The 25,118-nt window shown below is 34.4% G+C and overlaps 1 protein-coding gene across 2 annotated transcripts in view; it reads left to right on the forward strand.

The window, feature by feature from the left end:
- Nucleotides 1-25,118, forward strand: part of LOC124357518 (paired box protein Pax-6-like) — a 101,111-nt gene that overhangs the window by 53,588 nt on the left and 22,405 nt on the right. For both annotated transcript variants that reach the window (XM_046809398.1, XM_046809397.1), the window contains exons 6-7: nt 5,989-6,137; nt 6,245-6,342. In XM_046809398.1, the coding sequence (XP_046665354.1) occupies nt 5,989-6,137; nt 6,245-6,342 (247 nt within the window). The remainder of the gene's footprint in view (nt 1-5,988; nt 6,138-6,244; nt 6,343-25,118) is intronic.

Genomic DNA, 25,118 nt, shown 5'->3' on the forward strand with positions numbered 1-25,118 from the left:
GGTATAAATAAAGCTAAAGCCTAAAGGGTGCTCAAAGGAGAAGATCCAAAAATGTTTGCCAACTATGTGAAATTGAAATTAAAAATACTTAACTCACGTGGGTTTTGGATCAGCAATTATGATCTTGCATCTATTTCAGATGTGTTCACGTGTTTTGATTTTCAGCATCACTCCCAATTACAAAAAAAATCGATAGTTTCGTTGAATTTGAAGATTTCTGACTATATTGTGTTAAAACCTGACTATACTGACCTGTTTTGGACAACTAATTTTCACAAAATAAGGACCAATGATAAAATGCATTGTTAACTGCCCTACTGGAACAAAACCAAATCATGTGTATGTGTGTATTATCAAATGTGTGACTTTCCTTGCTTTATTGCAATTAAAAAACTGTTATGGATTTATAACAAGGTGCGTTTGAAACTACTAAACCAGTCTAATATTTGCATTCTTTTCTAGTTCCTAAGAGATACATACAAGCTTTTTCTCTCAGCATTAAGTAGCCTACAGCGTTTTAAAGGGAGAAACAAAGTAACACACAATTTAAATTTTTAATCCATCTTTAATTTTTTCTTTGTAATTTCATTTTTTTTTTTTAAGTTCCTTCATTATATTTCAAATCTTTCTTGCGTAACATAGATTCCTGCGTAACACGGTCCTTGTCCAATTCGTTCATTACTTAAGTCGCATTATCTCGCTATATTAATTTTAAATTTTTTAGATACTTACACAATATACAATACCCAACGCTATAACATTAAAATGGACCATAAATATTATAGTACGACGTTTTTACTACCTACAATCACAGTTTTATTGAGGCGGTTTTAAGTAATGTCATTGAATCTCATCTCGGTTATTTGTTCAATAATCCATAGTCAATAAATTATTTACGCTTTGATGTCGTCTAAAGATATTAAGAGCCTGACAGGTTCTTCTTAAAATTGTGTCGTTGTCTGTGTCTTCGTATGTACAAATACCTCTTGATAGAAAGGGCATATGGACGTGAAACTTGGTGCATAGGGTTCCTATTAGTCTGGATTAATATTATTAGCTGTGCGAACCAAATGATGGTGGTTGTTCAATAATACATAGTCAATTATTTATGCTTTGATGTCGTCTAAAGACTTTCACTAGGCCTTGAAAAATTGGTTCAACGTGCTTTACAACTGTACATGTTGTACATTTGTACATTTTCCTATATTACTTCAAAGTCTCCTGTGGCGAGTTTGTTTTTTAAAATATGTACAAAACTATCTTACAAAATATTTTATAAACATACAAAATCAAATTTCTTCAATCAAATTTTGCTTATTCTGAGTACTTACTCACATATAACAACGAAATACGAGTATCTAGACCATGTTTTGTAAGTTAGGCAGTCATTCTCTATTTCTCTTATTCTCTAAAAATAAAAATATATATTTCGTTATAGCATTCTTTCTGGCATTTTTAACTTCATATATGTCGACGCTTTTAAATAAAAACTGTGTAAACACGGCAAATTTATGTAACCCTGGTAATTCAATCCAAGACGTCCCGGTTAGAGATCTACAGCTTCAACCCTAGCGTGTTGTGAAAGCCAAAACTTGATACCATACTTAATTAATTCAATTCCAAAGTTGGTTGCAATACTTGTTTTACTAACTACTAAGAATTAGTTTTGAAGTTTTAACCCAGAATTTCAAAATATATAAACACTGGATTGAGTCAGTGTATTCAGGCATTTTCGAGGCTGATAATTTATAATTCCTTTTATGGTTTGGAAAAATAGTATATATTTTCTTTAAATCCCTTTTCCTCAAATAGAGGAAATTTCCCAAATTCACTGTTTGCGTCACAACATACACAATTGAATAGATGTATTTTTATTTTGGAACACCAGTTACGATTTTTTACAATTTATTTTAATATAAAATGACTTCAAGGCCGTTTCGTTTGTCTTCTCAAATATCCATAAATTCACAACATAAATTCGGTGTTCATTTACCGAAATTAGAAAGTTATTCAACTGCTTTTCGGGCCATTGATTTGCTGGTTGAAAACTTATTGTTTGCATATTGAATTTAGTCAATATGGTTGTTTTCAGGTAAAGTTTGCTCAATCATCTTGTTACTAACAGTTTGTGGTTCTAAATATGGGTTTGCATTAAGATATAGAATATACTATATATTGGATTTTTGTCGATATTGTATAAGAACATATAGATATTTTAAATCGAAAACTTAATTTAGATAATTAGATTAAATTATAAACTTCTGTTACTCATCGTGCTTGTAACAAAAGTATTTTTCAAAAGTCACGTTGTTATTATAAAATCAGTGAATCCAAAAATAAAAATCCTATTTTCCGACATTTTGAAGAGCGCGCATTGAAGGCGAGGGCGCGAGGGCGGGAAGAGACATGAACGGAGACAACAGGAGGCGCGCTGCAGGCAGGGAAATGCTAATATTTTTAAAACAACGGAGCGTCGACGCGGGCGGTATTTGTAGCCGTGGAGTGGGGGGAGGAGGGTGAGTAATTACAAAATGCAATGAAAATGATATTTTCCGGGCGAGATTAAAGGAGGGAAAAACAAAGCGAACGGCCCAAAAGCGCAGTAGACTCCAAGATCAGACAAAAGTGTAGGGACAATACGGTCGGCATAAAGAACTCCGACTATTGACATCTGTCGAACACTGAGAGCAGACCTCTGAGCTCAACGCTAGCCACTTACTGAGGGGTCGACCCTTCAACTTCTATAGCTCGGCTCAACTGACTTTCCGGGTTTTCTTACAAAAGTGGTTGTGTTTTACCGGGTCAGTTTAAGGGTTTCTAGGAGGGCCCATCGAGGACAGGGGTGACTGGAATACCATGAAGAGGTTTTACAATTTCGGAGTTATAAAAACGGTATTGTTCTACATGACCTCCTAAGCATATTCATACACGTCGTTTGTGTACTGTTGTAGTTGTTGAACATATTTAAGTAGTTCACAAGAGATTTGCTTATTTTAGAGCAAGTCATTAACGACAAAAATTAGTTTTCTTTGTAGATTGCTATATACGGTACATTTACGCTCTTTTCCACGAACAGGATTTTGGGGATTAAATCTGATTTTTAGGAGATTTCATTAGCAACATATATAATCAGTTTATTAGATCATACATTTATTTCTGAATACAATTGTTTACGTAGTCGTACATGAGAAATAGTATGACTTGATTGTTACCCAACATTTAAAAGTATTTTGAGGCCTATGTTTCTGTCTATATCGCCCAAATTTTACTTTTTACATTTATCCTTCAAAAAGACATTTAATCGGATATGCAGCCTGATACATTGTTGACTACATTCAAGAATTTTGCGATCAACTAAGCCAATACACGTATCTCATTATGAGGCGAGGAGTTAGGTAATACATAACATATGAAATGCGATGGTTATATGATGTTTCTGATTTCACTTTTCTTCACATAAATCATCAGACAGTTATTGTTCATGTTCAAGTTCAAGTATCACAGACCTAGTTAAGTTCAAATCTTAGTTGAGTAAGGATTTCCTTGGTTTATTTAGATCTTTCATAACATAGAAATCAATTTCTTTAAAAGTCTTTCGTATTTTGTTTTATCCGCCTTAAAATAGGCTACATTGCGAAAGTTGCTCCAAGAGCATCACTAATTGGTTCACTACTTTAAAAAATGTAGCTTCCCTTATGTGTAATAGCCAACGATGTGGTTTAGTGGGACTGATAATTCATTCATCTTTCTTATTCTTCGTACAATAGAATAAATTAATCTATTTTAGTAGCAATTTTACTGCAAATTATGAAAATTTTGTTACCTGTTATTGTCTTAGTAAGATGTGATTTTCTTTTACTTTACCTTACTTTTTCCAACAAGTTCCTTTCCAGAATTCTACGTATATAACGTATAAATATTTAAATTTATAATTATTCCTACGAATGACAACTATTTCATTTTTAGGGAAAGACAAGGCATTAAAATTTTTAATATATGTTTGTGTAACCAGTGAATACAGTATAATAACCTATAAGCTGTTAATAAGAAAACTACTGAATAAAATATCATAAATAAAATTGTCGATTTGTTGCGATATTTTTATTCCTTTACTGAAATCCTGAAGAAGCCGGAGATTAAACCATGTGCGAGTATGAGATAAACTATGCCTGGAATGAATGAAGATATCGTGGGCAGTCTTTTGTTCTACTCCTGGACACGAGTATATGCTACGAGTATATGATAATTACAAGAACATACACTATAAATAATCTTCATTAAATGTAGTACAACTCTTATTCTATCACCTACATACACAGAAATATAGATTCAGCAAATATTATAAACCTGTCCTGTGAACAGTATGAGGAAAATATTTAGCACAATTTTGAATCACAAAGCAAACAGTAATGTAACTTCGATTTACATTCATTTAATTTGCAAGTATAGGATGTTTGTGATGCCGAGATTTTGACCGTTAAAAACCAATGTTATGTTTGTAGTATACTACAAAATAGTATAATTTTACATATACCAAAATTATGTAAAATTGGGGGTTTTAATTTTATCGTTTTAATTAACAGCAATAATTGATTAGTTTTTTATAAACAGAATTGTAAGTTAAGTATGTGAATAACCCTTGCAATACAACCTTGCTGACATTTTATTATAAAGAGCAGACAAAAAGAGATTTGACTAAGTTTCCGAACTGTCTTACGTCAGTTGTACAAAACCCTTAGAGGAATGAAACTCTTCAAATCTAGCGATTCACACAAATAATAGAAGGGATTTTCATTAACCCATGGAACATTTACAATACAATACAAAAACAGATTTACAAAAACTGATGACAAATTTGGAAAGAATAGAAAAGGGTATTTTAAAATGGTACAACATTCTTTGTTTTTCACGGACAGCTACTACGAAGTAACAACTAGAGTACATATTTTCAGTAAAACGGTGTAGAAAATAAAATTAAATAGTTGCACTGAATATGCTATTAAAATTAAACTACGACTGAAGAACTTTTAAAAATAGGCCTACTACTAGTTGTTCCTTGATTATATTAAGCATATAATGTACTTCAATGATTTATCTTCTTCAATAATCATGTTTCCCTTATGTCCAAACTAAGTTAACCTTTTGAGTGCCAACGTCCGATTTTACCGGACGACAAAAGTTGGCCGAAAAGTGCCAACGTCCGATTTTACCGGACGTTCGGGAAAAAGTCACTAAAAATTGTAACCTTTAATATTTTTAAATAATATCATATTGAAATGTTTGTGAAGAATCGTTCTTTTCAAAATAAATTGGTATAGTACACTTACAGTCAAACTTTAAATTATGAAACTCAAATATAAACATTTTTGGTTGCCATAGCTACCAGAAACAATGTGACAATAGTTTCTTAAAAGTTGTATTTATAACTTATTCATTATTGAAGATAATAATATAAATTTTTCGAGATTTACAGACAATTGCATACACTTTCCAGTGATATGGACTAAGAAAAGGATGTGAATTTTTTGGTCATAATAATTTGGTTGAAAAATGAAATTAAAAAATATTTTTGAATTTTTTTAAGTAAGTCCATTTTTGGTATTCCTAAATTTAGTGTTATGGTAACTTTATTATTTTATGTTAATTAAACAGAGTTTTCAGAGTAAAATAAAAAAAGAATCATGTTGATAGCTTATTAAATAATCGAACTGTGAATTGTTTACTAAAACTTTGCAAAATGTCTGAAAAAGGGCTGGCACTTTTAGGCACACCCACTAGAAAAATACCTGGCACTTTTCAGTATACCCACTCAAAAAATACTTGGCACTCAAAGGGTTAATTACAAAGTCATTAATTTTAAATATTTTGCTCCATTCGAATAAAACAGATCATTTTCCTTTCATCCAACTGAAAGGTGAACCTTATATATATATGTAAGAAACCGTAGTGAGTATGAAAACAAACATGACATGATGTGACTTGTTGCAGGTGTCGTCCATCAACCGAGTGTTGCGGAACCTGGCGGCCCAGAAGGAGGTGCACGTCTCATGTTCTGTCTCGCCGTCCACCGACTCTGTGTACGACAAGCTGCGGCTGCTCAACGGGCAGGCCTCCTCCTGGCCACGACCGAACCCATGGTAGACCATGCTCTTTCTAGATACATTACGTCTGCTAATACTGAACATAGTACAGTCTTGAACTTCATTAATGCTGGTTGAGATTAGTAAGACATGCTCTGTACTAGGTACCCCACTGCGGGAGGCAGCCCTTTCCCACCCCTTCAACCACCCAGTGTCAGCCCTTCCATCATGACCGAGCTGCCAGACCTGCCCATAAAGAAAGGTACTTTCACCATCCCTTACATATATTAATGTGTTAATTTATAGATCTTCAGTAAATTTTGTCAGGTATGTCCAACACATTACAGACAATAGCCTAGTTCTCGTTTTTAATAATACGACTGGAAGATTGTATTAAAATTAAAAACCAATTATATTCGTTCAATACTGAGTAATCCAATAAATTAAAGAAGATTCCATTGTTCCCTTTCGCACAAAACACGTTAGACGAGTAAATACCTGACTTAAAGTTAAATCGAGATAATTGGAAAAGTAAATGAATGAAAGGTAATTTAAAAAGGTAGTTATCGTTCATGATATTAAAAATATCACAAAGGCGCGGAAAAGTGGCTGTTTTACATTGCTAAAGGGTTGAAATAAGGAAACAACGCAAATTCATAAAGCAGTTTTACCTCGTTTATTCAATAAAAGAGGTAATATCGCTCAAACAAAAGTAGCGGGCTTTCAAAAAGGAAGCGGGCTGGCGGGAGGGGAGGACTTGGCTTCCAAACACGAGAAAGGATCTCTTACACAAACTTGGCGGTGGAGTGGCGGCGGGGGGGATTATAAAAGTTGGCGCAGTGTAACGGAACGGTGCCGAAGAGGCAAGAGTGTCTGATAAGGAAATGTCCGGACAAACTTTTCGACTTGGGGACATTTTGTATTCTCCAAGCGACTCTCCTAAGTACTTTGAGGCAAAGTAATCTACACAATTAAACGTGTTCGCAAACTCGTTTACATCGGTCACTGAAATATCTGATTCATCTGATATTTCCCTTAATAATTTAATAACCTTTTATAATTTTCTGGCTTTCATATACGTCGAGTTCAATAAAAGAAGAAAGTATAGGTTTTGATATTCAGCGTTATTTCTTTGAAATAGTTTGTTCGGTATATGCACCGCCCGATTATAAACAGTTAGGCTTACTTATTAATTCCCTAATCATATGATTGTCGTCATGAGTTAAATTGTCTGTAAAACCACTTTTGTTATTTACCAAAAAGTCGATTTAGTTGAAAAAGTTGACATGCCCAATTACCCATTAGAAGAATGAATACCATGAATAAACATCATATTTATCATACACATCATATCCTGGCCTTCAATGAGGACTTACATAATCAAGTCACGGCTGCATATCCATTATGGTTGGCCACTTTGACATTATAGTACTGAACTCAAAAAAATGGCTTATAAAAAATGACGTCATTACAAATGGTACACTAGTCTCGAAAGTGACCGATTGTGGCGTGAGTGCATTTACGCGGGAAGCGAAGCTGAGCGTGGGAAACGATATTGAACGCCACAAGAGAGCGTGAGTCTATTTTATAATTTAAATTTGGTGTTTAAATCAGCTGTTCGAAATGGAACCATAAAAACAAAACAGAATCTTCAGCGTTGTCTATACAGAGAAGACATGTTTACATAGAGAAACAATGGCGTACATACAGAAAGTATTATGTTTAGGAGAGGGAAAAGCAGCTGACTTAGCTACGTGCGAGTCGATGATTTTCACAGATCTCAGCTATATTGGAATGCAGCCATTACTATACAGAATGATAAATAACAATAATATTATTCGAGGACGTAGCCAGAAAAAATTTGGGGGGGGGTTCACACAACTGATATTTTGGACAATGGACAGAGAGAGTGAAGCCCCATTTTGTTCCTTAAAAAGTTCGTGATCCGTTTCTTTGTTGAGAACGATCTTTTAGCACTACATAATTATTTAAATAGTAATAATCGTATACAGTAATTGAAAACATTGGGGGGGGGGGGGGCGATCCGGACTCATTGGACCCCCTCGCTGGCTACGTCTGTGATATTATTAATTGGTGTGGAACAAAAAAAATAAACAAACTGTTAATGTTTTAACGTACCACAATTATGTATAAATATTGAATTTATCATTTAAATTTTGTCTTTCACATATATTGTTTATTTATAGTATTGTGATTGTTGGGAGTACATCAATGTCCCAGACTATATTTTTAACTTTGGGAGTGTGCTAAACAATACTGCAAACCTTTGTAGTTATACCAAATAACTGTTATTTATCAATTATCGCAATTCATTGCAAAACGATTTAAGCAATTTTATAAACTTAAACGGATACCGCTGATATAGAAAATTAAAGTATATTAATAAGGAAACGACAAAACGACTTTGTACACTGCATACTGCCACTTGTATACAACTGTGTTGAGTGTACGCATGCGCGGTGCTGCGCAGTCTGTTCTACGCGGGTTGCGCAGGTGCGCTATTGAGACGACAATCGCCGTAGTGATCTCGGTTCCCAGGCTGTTCCACAGCACCACGCTGAGCCTAGCTACTGCCACCGGGGTCTACCTCTGTGTCACCTCTTTCAGTCTTCGACAGTAGGGGGAGGGGAGGGCAAACAAACACCTGACCTTTAAACTGTCGTAGAGTCTGTGTTCTGGCTAACCGTACTAGTTAGAGGGTAGCAGAATTGATTGCACGCAATCTAGCTCGTTTAAATTATAATTTAACTACAACAACGTTCTAATTTATTCTACATCCATCACCTAGATAAAATAGTTTCGCGCAGTTCGGTTGAAATTGCAGTAAATAATCTTAAACACTAAAGATTAATTTAATACTCAGAATACGCATACTATGTCAATTCCTATAATTACAGATTAATATGGAGATGTCAATTATTTTTAAATAAGCAATCATTCATACGTTCAAGAACATAGCCAGGAAAAAGTTTTTTGTGGGGGGAGGTCCAGACATCTGATACTTTCAGATGAGTAAGTAAGGCCCCATTTTGTACCTTAAAAGGTGCTTGACCCGTTTCTTTGTTCATTGAGTAGTGTCTTGTCAATAATACTGAATTATTTAAATAGTAATAATCGTTTATTAAAGAAAGTTTGAGGGGGAGGGGGACCGGATCCCTTGGACCCCCTCGCTGGCTACGTCCTAGCATGCGTTACAGTAGGGAAAGTAAAAGATTACATAAATTTAAAATATTTATTTTCTAGTTTAAATAAGTATTTATCGTTTTATTTATTTAGGGTTTGTACTATTTAGTATGAAACGATGTTGTCTTCACAGTTTTACTTTTAATATAATTTTGTTAATAAAATATTCAAAAAAAACTTCAAGCTTCAAAGAATTATAATTATTGGTCTCAAATGTTAATTTATGTAGACTTTTAGTCCTTAAGTGTGTAAAATGGATAGCAGCTAAATATGTGCAATGCGATATAATAACTTACAGGATTTAAAATAAACTACCGCACATTTTTACTGTACCGTGTAACATCAGGAACAAAAGTCTTATCAACAAAGTTGAATTTCACATCAATGGTCGGTCGTCTTTAAATATAACGTCGAATTTTCGATTAAAATCTTTATCATTTTTTTATTAAGAACTAGATAACTATCGATAGAAAGTTCCTAGAAACATGAAACGCTACATATCTTTCTCTTGCCTAAGGAAGAAATCTATTGATTTTGGAATCAAAAGCTAAAAGGTTAGTTCGTCCAACCGTCTTTGCGAACTCTTTCCTTATGTTTTTGTCGCGTCCTTCGATACTTTGTTGGTGTTGCCTAAGCTGATTGATGGAAATCAAATGTTAGTATATCAGTTTCATTAGATCAATACATTAATTTCTAGACTAACAACCCAAGGAAATCTCGTTCTTGTTCTTATCTTTCTCATTAGTTTTTAGAATCAGAATATCAATACATTAAAGTTTATGACCATAAAATGAATACAATTCTTTTCAGAATATTCCAAAAAGAGACATTTCGTGTATAGGCTAACTTTAGAAAAATGTTGAAACCAAACTTAAAAGTATAGTTGTATTATATCACACTTATTTTATATTAAAAAATAAGTGGAATATTTTGCTGCTGTGTGAACTTAAAAGCTGGTATATAAAAATTATACATTATCTAAAATAATATTACACAAAAAAAACGAAAGTTTGCATTATTATATATCATTAAAACCACGCTGTCACTTTGCGCTGTGTTGTTTCCAGCTGCCACACAAATCACCTCTGTACAACTGTGTTCCTTATAACTCCACTTGAACACTTAGAACGTTTAATTGTATATTTTTGTCCTTACTCCGTGAGCACGAATGACATCTTTCTGTTCCTTTTCGATGTGCTTGACGTAGTTAGGGGCTAAGCAACATCTGTGACTTATTCATCTTTATTAATGCACATTTTTTGTCAACACTGCGTACTGTCTTTGAAATTAAAAATCTTTAATTTAGAATTTTCCCCTGTCTGATCGGCTAGAATAATATTACAATGTGCATACTTTCATCCGAGAACGACAGCCCGATTTTTGCAAGACATGTCTGAAACAAAGTTTTATCTCTACGCTCCCTTCTTAAATGAAACTATTTTACTCTTTCGTTTGTTCTGAAAAAATAATTAGGTTGGGGTTTACATCAAAATCTAGGCTTAAAACATGGTGGGATCAAAGAGGACCCCAACAGTTTCTAGTATAGAACCTGTAAGATACAACAGGTATGAGCAAGGCATCGTGCAATCTAATGTAAAAAAATAAGAGAATACACAATTATAGCATTCTGGTTAATTCTTAATACAACTAAGAAATTGACTTAGGTCAGGAAATATCTCACTATGTACTTAAGGGTAAAATGTGTTACTAAGGTTTTAACCAAATGTGAAGAACATAATTGTATCAATGAATTTCAATAAATGTGAAAGACTTACTGAGAATTATTAAAAAGATTCCCCTTCAAAAAAGCAAGTGCCAGCAATGCCTCGGACCCAACTTTCACAACTATTCTATTATTCATTACATTAATTTTCATTCGGTCTAATACTAAACGTAACTTATCTGTGATTGTAGAGTATGTCAAAATCTGTCATGTTTTTATTTATTTTATCTTCATATACCGTATTATTTGCAATGCTTTGGAGAAAGTTAAGTATGGAACTAAAACTAATGTTGCCGATTATAAGAACAAAATGACAAATTAGTAACCAGGACAAATAAGGACTGGTGAGATGTAATTTTAATTGATTAAAACTGCAGGTAGCGACAGAGCAGCGGGCCAGGACACAAAGCCAAATATCGCGTGGTTGGTGGAGCGTTTGGTTTTGATTGGTAGCCGCGGGCACGGGCCGCTCTGTGCGACGGTCAACAAACATCAAACTGCTACGTTAAATTCCGCCGCGGGCGAGCAAACAAACAAACAAACAGTGGAAAAACACAAACAGTAGCTAGTATTAATTGATTCCGTGTCAGGTGCACGCGATGCGATCCGGCACAAAGCATTTTTGAGCGCTTTGTCGGGCGGAGCGGGTTGTTTTTGACAAGCTACAGTAGCAGTTACTCGCGCCGTGCCTAAGGGCTCGAGGGGTGGGAAGGGTAGGGCTTTGATGGGCCGCCACAATTGGCTCACCGCCCCTCGCTCGCCGCGGCCGTGTCTGCCGATGACACTACTTGGGGTGATTGACAAAACACCGCCATGCTAAAGAGTTAACCGCTGCCCCTCAATGAATGTTTGTGGACTTGAGTACTACAATGTTAATTTGGTCATTCCTGACAATTCCACGCACTTTCAGGTATTTTGGAGCGCCTAGATGTTTGTGTCAAAACACCGCCATGCTAAAGAGTTAACCGCTGCCCCTCAATGAATGTTTGTGGACTTGAGTACTACAATGTTAATTTGGTCATTCCTGACAATTCCACGCACTTTCAGGTATTTTGGAGCGCCTAGATGTTTGTGTCAAAACACCGCCATGCTAAAGAGTTAACCGCTGCCCCTCAATGAATGTTTGTGGACTTGAGTACTACAATGTTAATTTGGTCATTCCTGACAATCCACGCACTTTCAGGTATTTTGGAGCGCCTAGATGTTTGTGTCAAAACACCGCCATGCTAAAGAGTTAACCGCTGCCCCTCAATGAATGTTTGTGGACTTGAGTACTACAATGTTAATTTGGTCATTCCTGACAATCCACGCACTTTCAGGTATTTTGGAGCGCCTAGATGTTTGTGTCAAAACACCGCCATGCTAAAGAGTTAACCGCTGCCCCTCAATGAATGTTTGTGGACTTGAGTACTACAATGTTAATTTGGTCATTCCTGACAATCCTCGCACTTTCAGGTATTTTGGAGCGCCTAGATGTTTGTGTCAAAACGAAAATACATTCTGGCAAGTTACCGTTACGATTTCTTATACAGTTTTATTTTCTTTATTTATCTCATTTAAGCCTCAGAGTCAGCTATGCCGGCTTCGAAGTGCACTGGTTTTTATTATTATTACATGATTGGTTCTCCCCGGGATTTGAACCCGTGATCTCTCGGTTAGAGAGCCGAGACTATAACCATTAGGAGGATTTCTAATGCAGTTGATGTATGATGAAGATGCTGTGATAGCAAAACTCGCTCTCTTTGTAAAATGACAAAAATCTCTTATAATGGTCCCTTCAAAAGCAGTACCCTATTTCCATAGTTTATTTTTTTTTACAAAGTAATGGAGGGGGTGGAGGTGCACCCTTTTGATTAAAATGGTTCCGTCAGTTTTCGCTTTGGTAACTAAAGATTAGCCTGCATTGCTGACATGAAAAATGTATCATATTCTTTCCAAAACGAGGAACTGTAGGCATTTTAGTAGTAATTTAGGATATCTTAAAATCGGACCCTTGGAAAAAAATCGTGCTAATCTTAGTTGATATCTTTAGGTTCACTGAATAGACTCTCCACTAGACTGTAATACGCGGGATTTCATATATATTAAATATAATCTGATTAGATCGGAAAAGGTTATTTTTTATATGTGAATATTTTACTGTGCGTATGGTATGTGTTTTAATGAAAGGGAATTGCACGTTTTTATTTTCTTTTTAATTGAAGATGTAGTTTTATAATGGCGAGTGCCACTATAGATACAACTGGCGCGTAAGTTAACAGTAGCTGTTGACACGACAGTCAGCTGGGCCGACCAATTATTCTAATTTTAACAATGGGATGCTCCTTCTGTCTGGAATACGCCAGGACATGTTCTGGTAGGCATATTCCTACCAACGGTATGCTAGCCGTGTCGGAGTCGTGCGGCCATCGTGTAGAGTAAGACGGGTAACGGTGTGATTAACTAGACCTCCTAGTAGTGTGTGTTAGAGAGCCTTTGAAATTATTGGCTTTAATTATAATCTCATCAAAGCTATTTTTTAAATTAAAAATCCCTTAATAATTTACATTCTACATACTTTGAATATCCGTAATGCTATCTTCAACCGTTTCTCTCTGTGACTGGTTGGAAAGTTGTCCAAAAAGACTGCTTTAAATTCCTGTAATTCCTCATGGAGTTATAACGAATTATTATTTTTTTGTTATCATCAGGGCACTTTGTTGGCAGTGGCAATAAAGAAAATTATTGTCTCACCAACAGGAGTCAGGATCACTGTCACAGTTTAGACTACCTGCTGGCTGTGACTGAGGAGCAATGACTTATAATAAAACTACATCCTGTAGAGTTTAGGGTTTCCCTCATGAGAACAAACTACTGAAGTTTCTTACTGGACTTGTAACAACATTGCCGTTAAACGTAATTATGACGTTCTGGACTCATACATTAGATTGTTGTAACCTCAAAAAAGTTATAGAAGCACGATAACAAATTATAAGAAAAGGAACAGTGACATTCAAGAAAGTAGTCAGGAAAAAGAATTGGGGGAGGGGGTCAAGACAACTAACTGATATGTTCCCAAAGTGGACAGAAAGTAAGGCCCTATGTTGTTCCTTAAAAAGTTCTTGACCGATATCTATGTTAAAAATGATCTTTCAGCAGTACATGTCAGTAATACTGAATTATATAAATAATAACAATTGTTTACTTAAAAAAGTAATTGAAACAACTGAAAATTAGGAGAGGGTTGGGACCCCTTGGATCCCTCGCTGGCTACGTCCTTGGGTACATTTGTTATCTTAGATACGTTATATATGATGGGTTTTGGAGGTTGTTTTGGTCTTAAAACATAATTCCTTGTATGATTCCTTTGTATACCTTTCAGTTTCTTATTAAAAATGTTTTACAACAAGTAACTTCAGCTTGTGATTGTTTTGAATTTATAAATTTAAAATCGTTCCTGAATTGCGCCCAACTAACCTCGTCAAACTACTGTTTACGAACCCAACAACACGTCTTAAAAGAGAAAAATTTGTATTTAACGTGTATTTAATTATTTATTCAGCACGTTTCTTGTTGTAAGCTCATCCACAAATACTTAATATCCATTTTTGTGCCCAATATAACTTTTTTATATTTCAAAATCTTTAAATCACGTGCAATTAATTCTCTTATTGAGTTTTGAAAAAATGTACCGTTCGTCTAAAATTGTAATGATGCCATATAATATTGTGGTTACTTGTACATTATCTACGGATCGGTAAACATTTCAGAAATAACGCCTTTAACTATCCCTTTTTCTATGTAGTAAAATGTTAAGCAGCCTAATTACCTACGCAAGGTAATAATATTTCACGTGACTCGTATATTCCAACGGATTTGTGAACTGCAAAAAAACATAGGTGGTGGCTTTTGGGTATGGATGATGTAGGTATCTTAGCTCCTGTATTTTTATAAGGTTACTAGATATAAATTTAATTACAAAAATTCATTTATTAGTTCGTATACATAATTTTATAGACTATCTGAAACATATAGGGAAAACATACCAAGATATCAAACAAATAACAAGTTAATTAAAATACGTTTTATCTCAGAAGTGATTTAAAATTATTGTGTTTGTTATCTCAGTTATAATGTATCCTTGTAAACTTCAAAGGTGGCATTAAAATTTAAATCAATTACATGTATATATTGATATGCCTTAAATTCCAAATATGTAATATTCTAATTTATATTACAAAATTTTAGTATTGTACGTGAGTTAAACACACAGAACGGCTACAAGCCATCAGATTTCATAAAGATTGAGTACTTTTCATTCCTATAGAATGAAAATGGTGATACTACAGTAATATCGACTACACTATAGTAGGCTATACCAGGTGTTTAAATAGGTCTTAGTCGTATCTCTGCACGCGGATACTATAGTGATATCCATCGTACTAACTTAGACTATACCGAAATAGCACAATGCAGCATACCACCAGGTATATGGATAGATCTTAACCGTGTCTGTGCACGTGGATACCATAGTGATATCCATAATACTACCTTGTACCGAAATAGCACAATGCAGCATACCACCAGGTACCTATATGGATAGATCTTAACCGTGTCTGTGCACGCGGATACTATAGTGATATCCATAATACTACCTTGTACCGAAATAGCACAATGCAGCATACCACCAGGTATATGGATAGATCTTAGCCGTGTCTGTGCACGCGGATACTATAGTGATATCCATAATACTACCTTGTACCGAAATAGCACAATGCAGCATACCACCAGGTATATGGATAGATCTTAACCGTGTCTGTGCACGCGGATACTATAGTGATATCCATCCTACTAACTTAGACTATACCGAAATAGCACAATGCAGCATACCACCAGGTATATGGATAGATCTTAACCGTGTCTGTGCACGCGGATACTATAGTGATATCCATAATACTACCTTGTACCGAAATAGCACAATGCAGCATACCACCAGGTATATGGATAGATCTTAGCCGTGTCTGTGCACGCGGATACTATAGTGATATCCATAATACTACCTTGTACCGAAATAGCACAATGCAGCATACCACCAGGTATATGGATAGATCTTAACCGTGTCTGTGCACGCGGATACTATAGTGATATCCATAATACTACCTTGTACCGAAATAGCACAATGCAGCATACCACCAGGTATATGGATAGATCTTAGCCGTGTCTGTGCACGCGGATACTATAGTGATATCCATAATACTACCTTGTACCGAAATAGCACAATGCAGCATACCACCAGGTATATGGATAGATCTTAGCCGTGTCTGTGCACGCGGATACTATAGTGATATCCATAATACTACCTTGTACCGAAATAGCACAATGCAGCATACCACCAGGTATATGGATAGATCTTAGCCGTGTCTGTGCACGCGGATATTATAGTGATATCCATCATACTACCTTGTACCTAAATAGCACAATGCAGCATACCACCAGGTATATGGATAGATCTTAGCCGTGTCTGTGCACGCGGATATTATAGTGATATCCATCATACTACCTTGTACCTAAATAGCACAATGCAGCATACCACCAGGTATATGGATAGATCTTAGCCGTGTCTGTGCACGCGGATATTATAGTGGTCACAATGCAGCATCCAATATACCTTGTACGAGTTTGATATCGATCTACTGTGTGCGTGTGCGGATAATGTGATATCATCATATACCTATAGTGTACTATACCTAAATAGCACAATGCAGCATACCACCAGGTATATGGATAGATCTTAGCTGTGTCTGCATGCGGAGATGTGCACATCGAGAGCCCGCATTCCATTGCTATTGTCGACCTAATGAAATACCTCTCAGAGCGCAAATCTGATTTGCATGCACTCCCGCATTACAGGTATACAATGCATGTATATTGTTGTGTCATGCCAGCTCTTATACACAGGCTTTTGTTACTTTCATATTAATGTAGCCATGGTAGCCTATAGGCTAAACGTTGTTGTATATTCTTACAAGCGACATTTTAGGTGGCGACACAACTTTTTAAGTTGTTTGTAGTCAGGAAAAATATGTGAATCTTTTGAATGGTCCACGAAACATTACAGGAATAACGAACGTGCAGGACAATTTTGTAATCATGTTCAAACAAAAAATGTTAATAATTATATGAATTCATGAAATACCAACATTTTTACACATAAGTGAATGATGTGTTTTATATAAAATGCTATATAAGGAAATAATATTCTCAACTGAAAATAATTTAAGAAAATATAACTTATTCTGATGAAAAATTACACAAACAAATTCGATTTGTATATATAAAACATGTCATTTTTTACAGTCATATTTATATATTCACATTGAAAACGACTCATATATTTACCTTGTGATATGATTAAAATACTATTATATTTTTCTGTCCTACGAGAAATTATTTTAAAGTCTGTAGCTATGAACGTTAAAAAACGGCCAACCGAAGACCAAGTGCAACCTTAATGATAAGGGACAAGTTATGCATCTGATGGATTGGTTTTGTTGCTTTGGTTTATTCTGATTTTTGATCGTGGTTGCCTTCCGTTTACTAATATGTTTTTAAAACATTAGTATTACCTGCATTTACTTACTACGGCATTAGGTAGTTAGTGACTCTTCACATCCAATGGAGGATGGTCTACGAGGAGTTCTGTAAAATATTTAACGTAATCATAGCTCAAGATGTGTAGCTCAAGATTATTTTAAAAGTATCATATTTATCAAGTAAAGTCCAAAGGCCGACCTAAAATTAGAACTTTCTATTGTATTAACTAAAACCTCGGTTTCCCTTTATCATTAATCTTTGGCAATACTAATTTCGCCTACTCGCAAAAGTCAGGTAATAAACTTACACCGGCTCCCAATTAAACCTGACGCATTTTTATATAAATATGTAAGTGATTGCTTTCTTATGACAGTTAAAATATAACAAAAATTTAGCTTTATTCCTTCAACAAGAAAGTTTGGCTCAAATAGTGAAAGTTATACTTAGTAAGTGAATAGTGGACATAATTTTAAAGTGCCATGTTTATGAAGGAAAGTCCAAAAGCCAACCTAAAATTAAAACTTTCTACTGTAATAACTGATACCAGGGTTTACGCTTTATCATTATTCTTCGGCTAGCCTAATGTCTGATTTGAGCTGATGACCTAGTTTCGGTTACTCGGAAAATTCAGGTAATAAAAATAAAACCTGCCGCATTTTTATATAAAAATTCGGATGATTTTTTTCTTAGGACAATTAAAATATAATAAAAATGTAACTGTATTCGGTCTGACAAGAAAGTTTAACGTTGAACCAATTACAGTTGGCAGGAGGATGTGTTTGGTGGTCAAGGTGGCAAGCATGAGTATTACATCACCGGCTACAAGCCGCGTGCTAGGGATGCCTTGCTAATCAAACGAGGGCCAATCAAACACATTCCAGCTCAGGTACCGTCTAAGGGTGTATTACCACGCGTTCTAGCCCCGCCGCGCCGCCGGTTTTTAATAAATAACAGCAACCCGGCAGCCTGCCCGCCGCCCGCCACTCGCTCAGACTCGCGGCCGCAAAATTCCACAAATTTAATATCGCTTTTGAACCGTCCCTCCCGCCCCGGCCGGGGAAGCCGTGTACAAAGTATTCCCCTTTCAGTCCCCTCCGTTATTAAAAGATCCCCGATAGACCCGATACGCCGGTATTAAGTCCAGTGCCCCGGCCGCATCTTTTATACAAGATGGGAAATTTCATAAAGTATTTTGAGAACAGACCCTCTCCCCCTCACCCCCTACCAGACCCACCCGGACACGCCCACTGTCCTGCAATAACGGTAATTGGACGAACAAAGGAGAGCTTAGGTCATTTTACAATGATTTGATATATAATATGTTGCCACGTTATGACTGCACACAAGCTCGTAATATTGCACGTGTACGCACGCGCACTAACAATCGTATCGACTCATTAGCTTGTTTTCTGATTACTATTGACTATTTCAAAGTACCATTTATCGGTTTTCACGCAATACGTTTTTGTTTATATATATATATAATTAGTAAAACAAAATCGTTTACTTGATAAAGTACTCGTTTTCGACTGATACTGTTAAGTCAGACTAGTACTCCTCCGTAGACTAATGGTTATAGTCTCGGCTCACTAACTAAGAGATCACGGGTTCAAATCCTGGGGAGGGTCAATAATGTATAGCCACGTACTTTGAAAATAAACCAGTGTACATCGAAGCCGACAGAGCTGAAGCTGAGGCTTAAAAGAAAACAAAAAAAAAGAAAAAAGTCAAACACTGCTTTTGAAAATTGATTGAGTTGGATCTGGATCAAAAACTAGTCAATAAATGTGTCCAAATATTAAAGTGGCGCTCCACAATGGTGTTAGGAGCCCGTATCCTTCGGAACTCTAGTAAATCGTTACTTTTGCCCGTTCTCTCGGGGAAGGACGGGGGAGGGAAGGGAATTATAAAAGTTTTGGCGATAAGGAGGATGATGTCCGGGACAACTTGGGCTCCGACTTGGCAACTGGAGTTAATATTCCACAAGGGTCGTGGCACGTTATACAGAGGGATGCTCTACTTGCCGGCTTGGATAGGTGTTTGTTACCTCCACTAGGGTTGATATTTTAATGTTACTCTTTAGTATCGCTATATAGAATTAAGTGTGTTCTTATAAATACAGTATTTATTCTATATAACATTAGTTAAAACAAATTAACGACTTATCTTCACACACTACATAAATGTCTTACTCCATTTTATAAAGGGCAATAAAAAGATTACGTATTTTTAAAAATAATACAAATCATTTGAATTTGAAAATTAATAATAATTAATAAAAATGTTTCATATAAACAGCACATACATACCTATCTATATGAGCTATGTTCATTTTATGATTATAAAATGTTTTAAAAAATGTCACTCGTTTAAAAAATTAATATTCTAACATTTTAAAATTTATTTGTTGAAAAGAAAAACATTATAATACATATATTTCATATTTTGTAATTTTTATGGTTTTAATCATTCTATTTGATGATGTGTTACAATAACTCGTATGCATTCGCACTTCAAATAATGATACAATTAATTATGGTAGACCATCTTGTTTGGATATGTAACTTATGTCACCGTGTTATATCATATGTTCATAGAATGAAAATGTTTGATAGTTTTGTCGAATAACAGAGTAAAAATTTCACTGAGAGGTTTTACGTCATTATCGTGTTGGTCTTTTCTGACATAACAGTCTAAAATTTTATTTATGTCATTAAAAAAATTACACATATGGCCAGTTTTGACTACATGTAAACTCTATGAAACGTAATTTGATTTAGTTAAATCGGTGTGTACTCAATTAAATTATTCACATGGGGATGAAAAACGAGCTCATACCGTGATAATTAAATTAATATTTCCTGCCGTTTCTCGTTTCAGCTCTTAGACTAATACTATTATATACATTATAACACTAACTTTCTCCGAGATTCAGCTATGTCGGCACGTTTCCTTAGAATTACATTTGAACCGAACATCCCCCTCATGTGAAGAGGGTCATGAAATCGCCACACGTTGCTTGACACTTAATGTGATCAGTGATTAATTAAAGCACATATTAAAATTGTTCTTTTTCAGTCTTTACGGTTCAATAGCTTCGCTGATGAGACCCTTGTCATTAATTTGGAGCCTTGTAAATATTTTTTGGAAATGGTTAATGTTCATAAAATTGGTGTCCTTCCATCATTACAACGACAATGAAAAATTAACTGTAAGATACCGGTGGAAAGAGTTGTTATAGATAGCTACAGCTTTTTTTTGTTATGGTCCTATATAAAATAGGACGCGCATTAATTTATTAAATTTCACTGGTTACAAAACTAGAGAAAATACAGCTTGAAATCTTTTTGTAACGAAGTCTTCGAGCAGGTATTAAATGTGACTTTTACTTGAAACGAATGTTTGTATTTTACTATATATATATTAGATTATATTAGATTTAATATAAAATACAAAACTGCTTCAAAGCACCTGCTCGGTGAAAACACACTCGATGAAAAGATACATTTTTTTATTTCGTTTGTACTTTTTCTAATACAACTGTCCCAGAGACTATAGTCTACATATCGTATTTGCTAGCTGTGCTCAGAGTTTCAGGCGCATTTAATTCTTTACTTTAACACGATCGTATTTTAATACAGACTATAACAATACTTTGACATTCTTTCCTTAATCTGTATTTTTATCACGGTCTAGTTATATTCGTGTTCCTTTTAAAAGCAAATTCCATTTTCATCCTAAAATAACTCCGGGATAAACAAAAAAACACTCAGATTCTTCTACCTTTTCCTCAACAGTGTAGGGTTTTTTTTTTAATTCTGAACCGCGATTTAGCTATCTGCCGTACAACTGAGGCTGCACTTGGGACTAAGTGGAAAACAAATGGTTTGAGTCGAATTGCTATTAATTATAACCATGGTTTAAACTTTAACCGTATCCTATAAGCGAAATCCCAGATACGTGGTCGGCACCTAACTAACGTATGAAAATGTTGTAACATTAAATAAAATAAAGTCGAGTCCTTTACGCAAGCAGTCATTGCAGTGTTGAAGTAGTCGTTTAGCTAGATTAGTAACCATCCATTGCATGAGGATATAACAATGGTATTACAATGCACACAGTAAAGTAACCATAATAATGTTCATCGTATCACACTACTAGATATTAATCACTTCTGTTACTTAAACGGTGTCTCATGAAAATAAAATAGTTGAAACTCCTGACGTGCAGTTGTACATGCAGATAGTCAGTCAGTCAGTATCCACATAATCTCCCCACAATGTGCAGGGAGTCTCCCTAATGATTGCATGCAAGCCAGTTGCCAACCGGTTGCCACGCCCCAACATGGCCGACGTCAATGAAACCATTGTTGCCAATTAAAATTAGATTTTTATCCCTAACCAGGCAGACATGCTCCGTGAGCTGAGCGACACGCCTGACATGAGCTAACACACGTTAGCCCTAATGAGTTACAGTTTACGCTGATATTCCACGATAAGATGCTCCTACGAAGAATTGAAGGAAATTCACACGAGACGGTCTTAAACATGCATAGGCTATACTCACTCATATGTGTGTATCCTCCCCCAAACTATCACCTGCTTGAGGTAGTTGAGCAAAATACATTTGATTGGCCGGTGACGTAATAGAAATTACCGCTTAAGTGGGAACGAAAATATCTATACATTTGACGTTTATGTTATTTATTCAATGCATATGTTTATTCCACATTATTTGCTTTTTTAGAAACACACATTTCAAGTCTGGGTTTGTTCATATAAAATTCATTTGATTGGCTGGTGACGTAATAAAAATTACCACTTAAGTGGGAACGAAAATATCTATACATTTGACGTTTATGTTATTTATTCAGTACATATGTTTATTCCAAATTATTTGTTTTTTTTAGAAACACGCATTTAAAGTCTGGGTTTGTTCATATAAAATTCATTTGATTGGCTGGTGACGTAATGAAAATTACCACTTAAGTGGGAACGAAAATATCTATACATTTGACTTTATGTTATTTATTCAATACATATGTTTATTCCAAATTATTTGCTTTTTTTAGAAACACACCATTTAAAGTCTGGGTTTTTTCATATTAAAATTCATTTGATTGGCTGGTGACGTAATAAAAATTACCACTTAAGTGGGAACGAAAATATCTATACATTTGACGTTTATGTTATTTATTCAGTACATATGTTTATTCCACATTATTTGCTTTTTTAGAAACACACATTTCAAGTCTGGGTTTTTTCATATAAAATTCATTTGATTGGCTGGTGACGTAATAAAAATTACCACTTAAGTGGGAACGAAAATATCTATACATTTGACGTTTTATGTTATTTATTCAGTAACATATGTTTATTCCAAATTATTTGTTTTTTTAGAAACACGCATTTAAAGTCTGGGTTTGTTCATATAAAATTCATTTGATTGGCTGGTGACGTAATAAAAATTACCACTTAAGTGGGAACGAAAATATCTATACATTTGACGTTTATGTTATTTATTCAGTACATATGTTTATTCCACATTATTTGCTTTTTTAGAAAAAACACAATTTAAAGTCTGGTGTTTATTCATGTAAAATTCATCTTGATTGGCTGGTGACGTAATAAAAATTACCACTTAAGTGGGAACGAAAATATCTATAAATTTGACGTTTATGTTATTTTTTTCAGTACATATGTTTATTCCATCATTATTTGCTTTTTTAGAAACACACATTTAAAGTCTGGGTTTGTTCATATAAAATTCATTTGATTGGCTGGTGACGTAATAAAAAATTACCACTTAAGTGGGAACGAAAATATCTATAACATTTGACGTTTATGTTATTTATTCAGTACATATGTTTATTCCACAATTATTTGCTTTTTTAGAAACACACATTTCAAGTCTGGGTGTTTTCATGTAAAATTCATTTGATTGGCTGGTGACGTAATAAATAAAATTACCACTTAAGTGGAAAACGAAAATATCTATATATTTGACGTTTATGTTATTTTTTTCATACATATGTTTATTCCACATTATTTGCTTTTTTAGAAACACACATTAAAGTCTGGGTGTATTCATGTAAAAATTTGATTGGCTGGTGACGTAATAAAAATTACCACTTTACGAAAATATCTATACATTTGGACGTTTATGTCTATTTATTTCCAATACATGTTTATTCCACATTATTTGCTTTTTTAGAAACACACATTCAAGTCTGGGTTTTTTCATATAAAATTCATTTGATTGGCTGGTGACGTTTACCACTTAAGTGATTTGACGTTTATGTTATTTATTCAGTACATATGTTTATTCCACATTATTTGCTTTTTTAGAAACACACATTTCAGTCTGGGTTTGTTTCATATAAAATTCACACGTAATTAAAAATTACCACTTAAGTGAAAATATCTATACATTTGACGTTTAGTTATTTATTCAGTACACAAATTATTTGTTTTTTTAGAAACACGCAGTTCATATAAAATTCATTTGATTGGCTGGTGACGTAAGTGGGAACGAAAATATCTATACAATGCAGATTCAAGTCTGGGTTTTTTCATATAATTCGATGACGTAATAAAAATTACCACTTAAGTGGAAAATATCTATACATTTGACGTTTATGTTATTTATTCAGTACATATGTTTATTCCACATTATTTGCTTTTTAGAAACACACATCAAGTTGGGTTGTTCATATAAATTCATTTGATTGGCTGGTGACGTAATAAAAGTACCACTTAAGTGGGAACGATCTATACATTTGACGTTTATGTTATTTATTCAGTACATATGTTTATTCCACATTATTTGCTTTTTAGAAACACACATTTCAAGTCTGGGTGTATTCATGTAAAATTCATTTGATTGGCTGGTGACGTAATAAAATTACCACTTAAGTGGAAACTGACGTTTATGTTTTTTTTTCAATACATATGTTATTGAAACACACATTTAAAAGTCTGGTTGTATGCATGTAAAATTCATATGATTGGCTTGACGTAATAAAATTACCACTTAGTGGAAAATATCTATATATTTGACGTTATTCTTTTTTTAACAGAAATCAAGTCTGGGTGTATTCATGTAAAATTCATTTGATTGGCTGGTGACGTAATAAAATTACCACTTAAGTGGGAACGAAAATTCTATATATTTGACGTTTATGTTTTTTTTCAATACATAATTCCACATTATTTGCTTTTTAGAAAACACACATTTAAAGTCTGGGTGTATTCATGTAAAATTCATTTGATTGGCTGGTGACGTAATAAAAATTACCACTTAAGTGGGAACGAAAATATTTTTACTTTGGTTGCTTATGTTATTTATTCAATACACATTTTTTTTTTATTCCACGTTACTTGCTTTTTTATAAACACACATTTTAAGTCTTGGTTTGTTAATAAATAGAATCAATATTTTTTTACCTATTTAGATGACAGAACAATTTTTATTAAATATCATACCAACATTCTAATTTTTACGTATGCTCTGTTTGATTGTGATTTATTTAAACCTCA

This window comes from Homalodisca vitripennis, chromosome 3 (genome assembly GCF_021130785.1).
Source record: "Homalodisca vitripennis isolate AUS2020 chromosome 3, UT_GWSS_2.1, whole genome shotgun sequence".
NCBI classification, from domain to species: Eukaryota; Metazoa; Arthropoda; class Insecta; order Hemiptera; family Cicadellidae; genus Homalodisca; species Homalodisca vitripennis.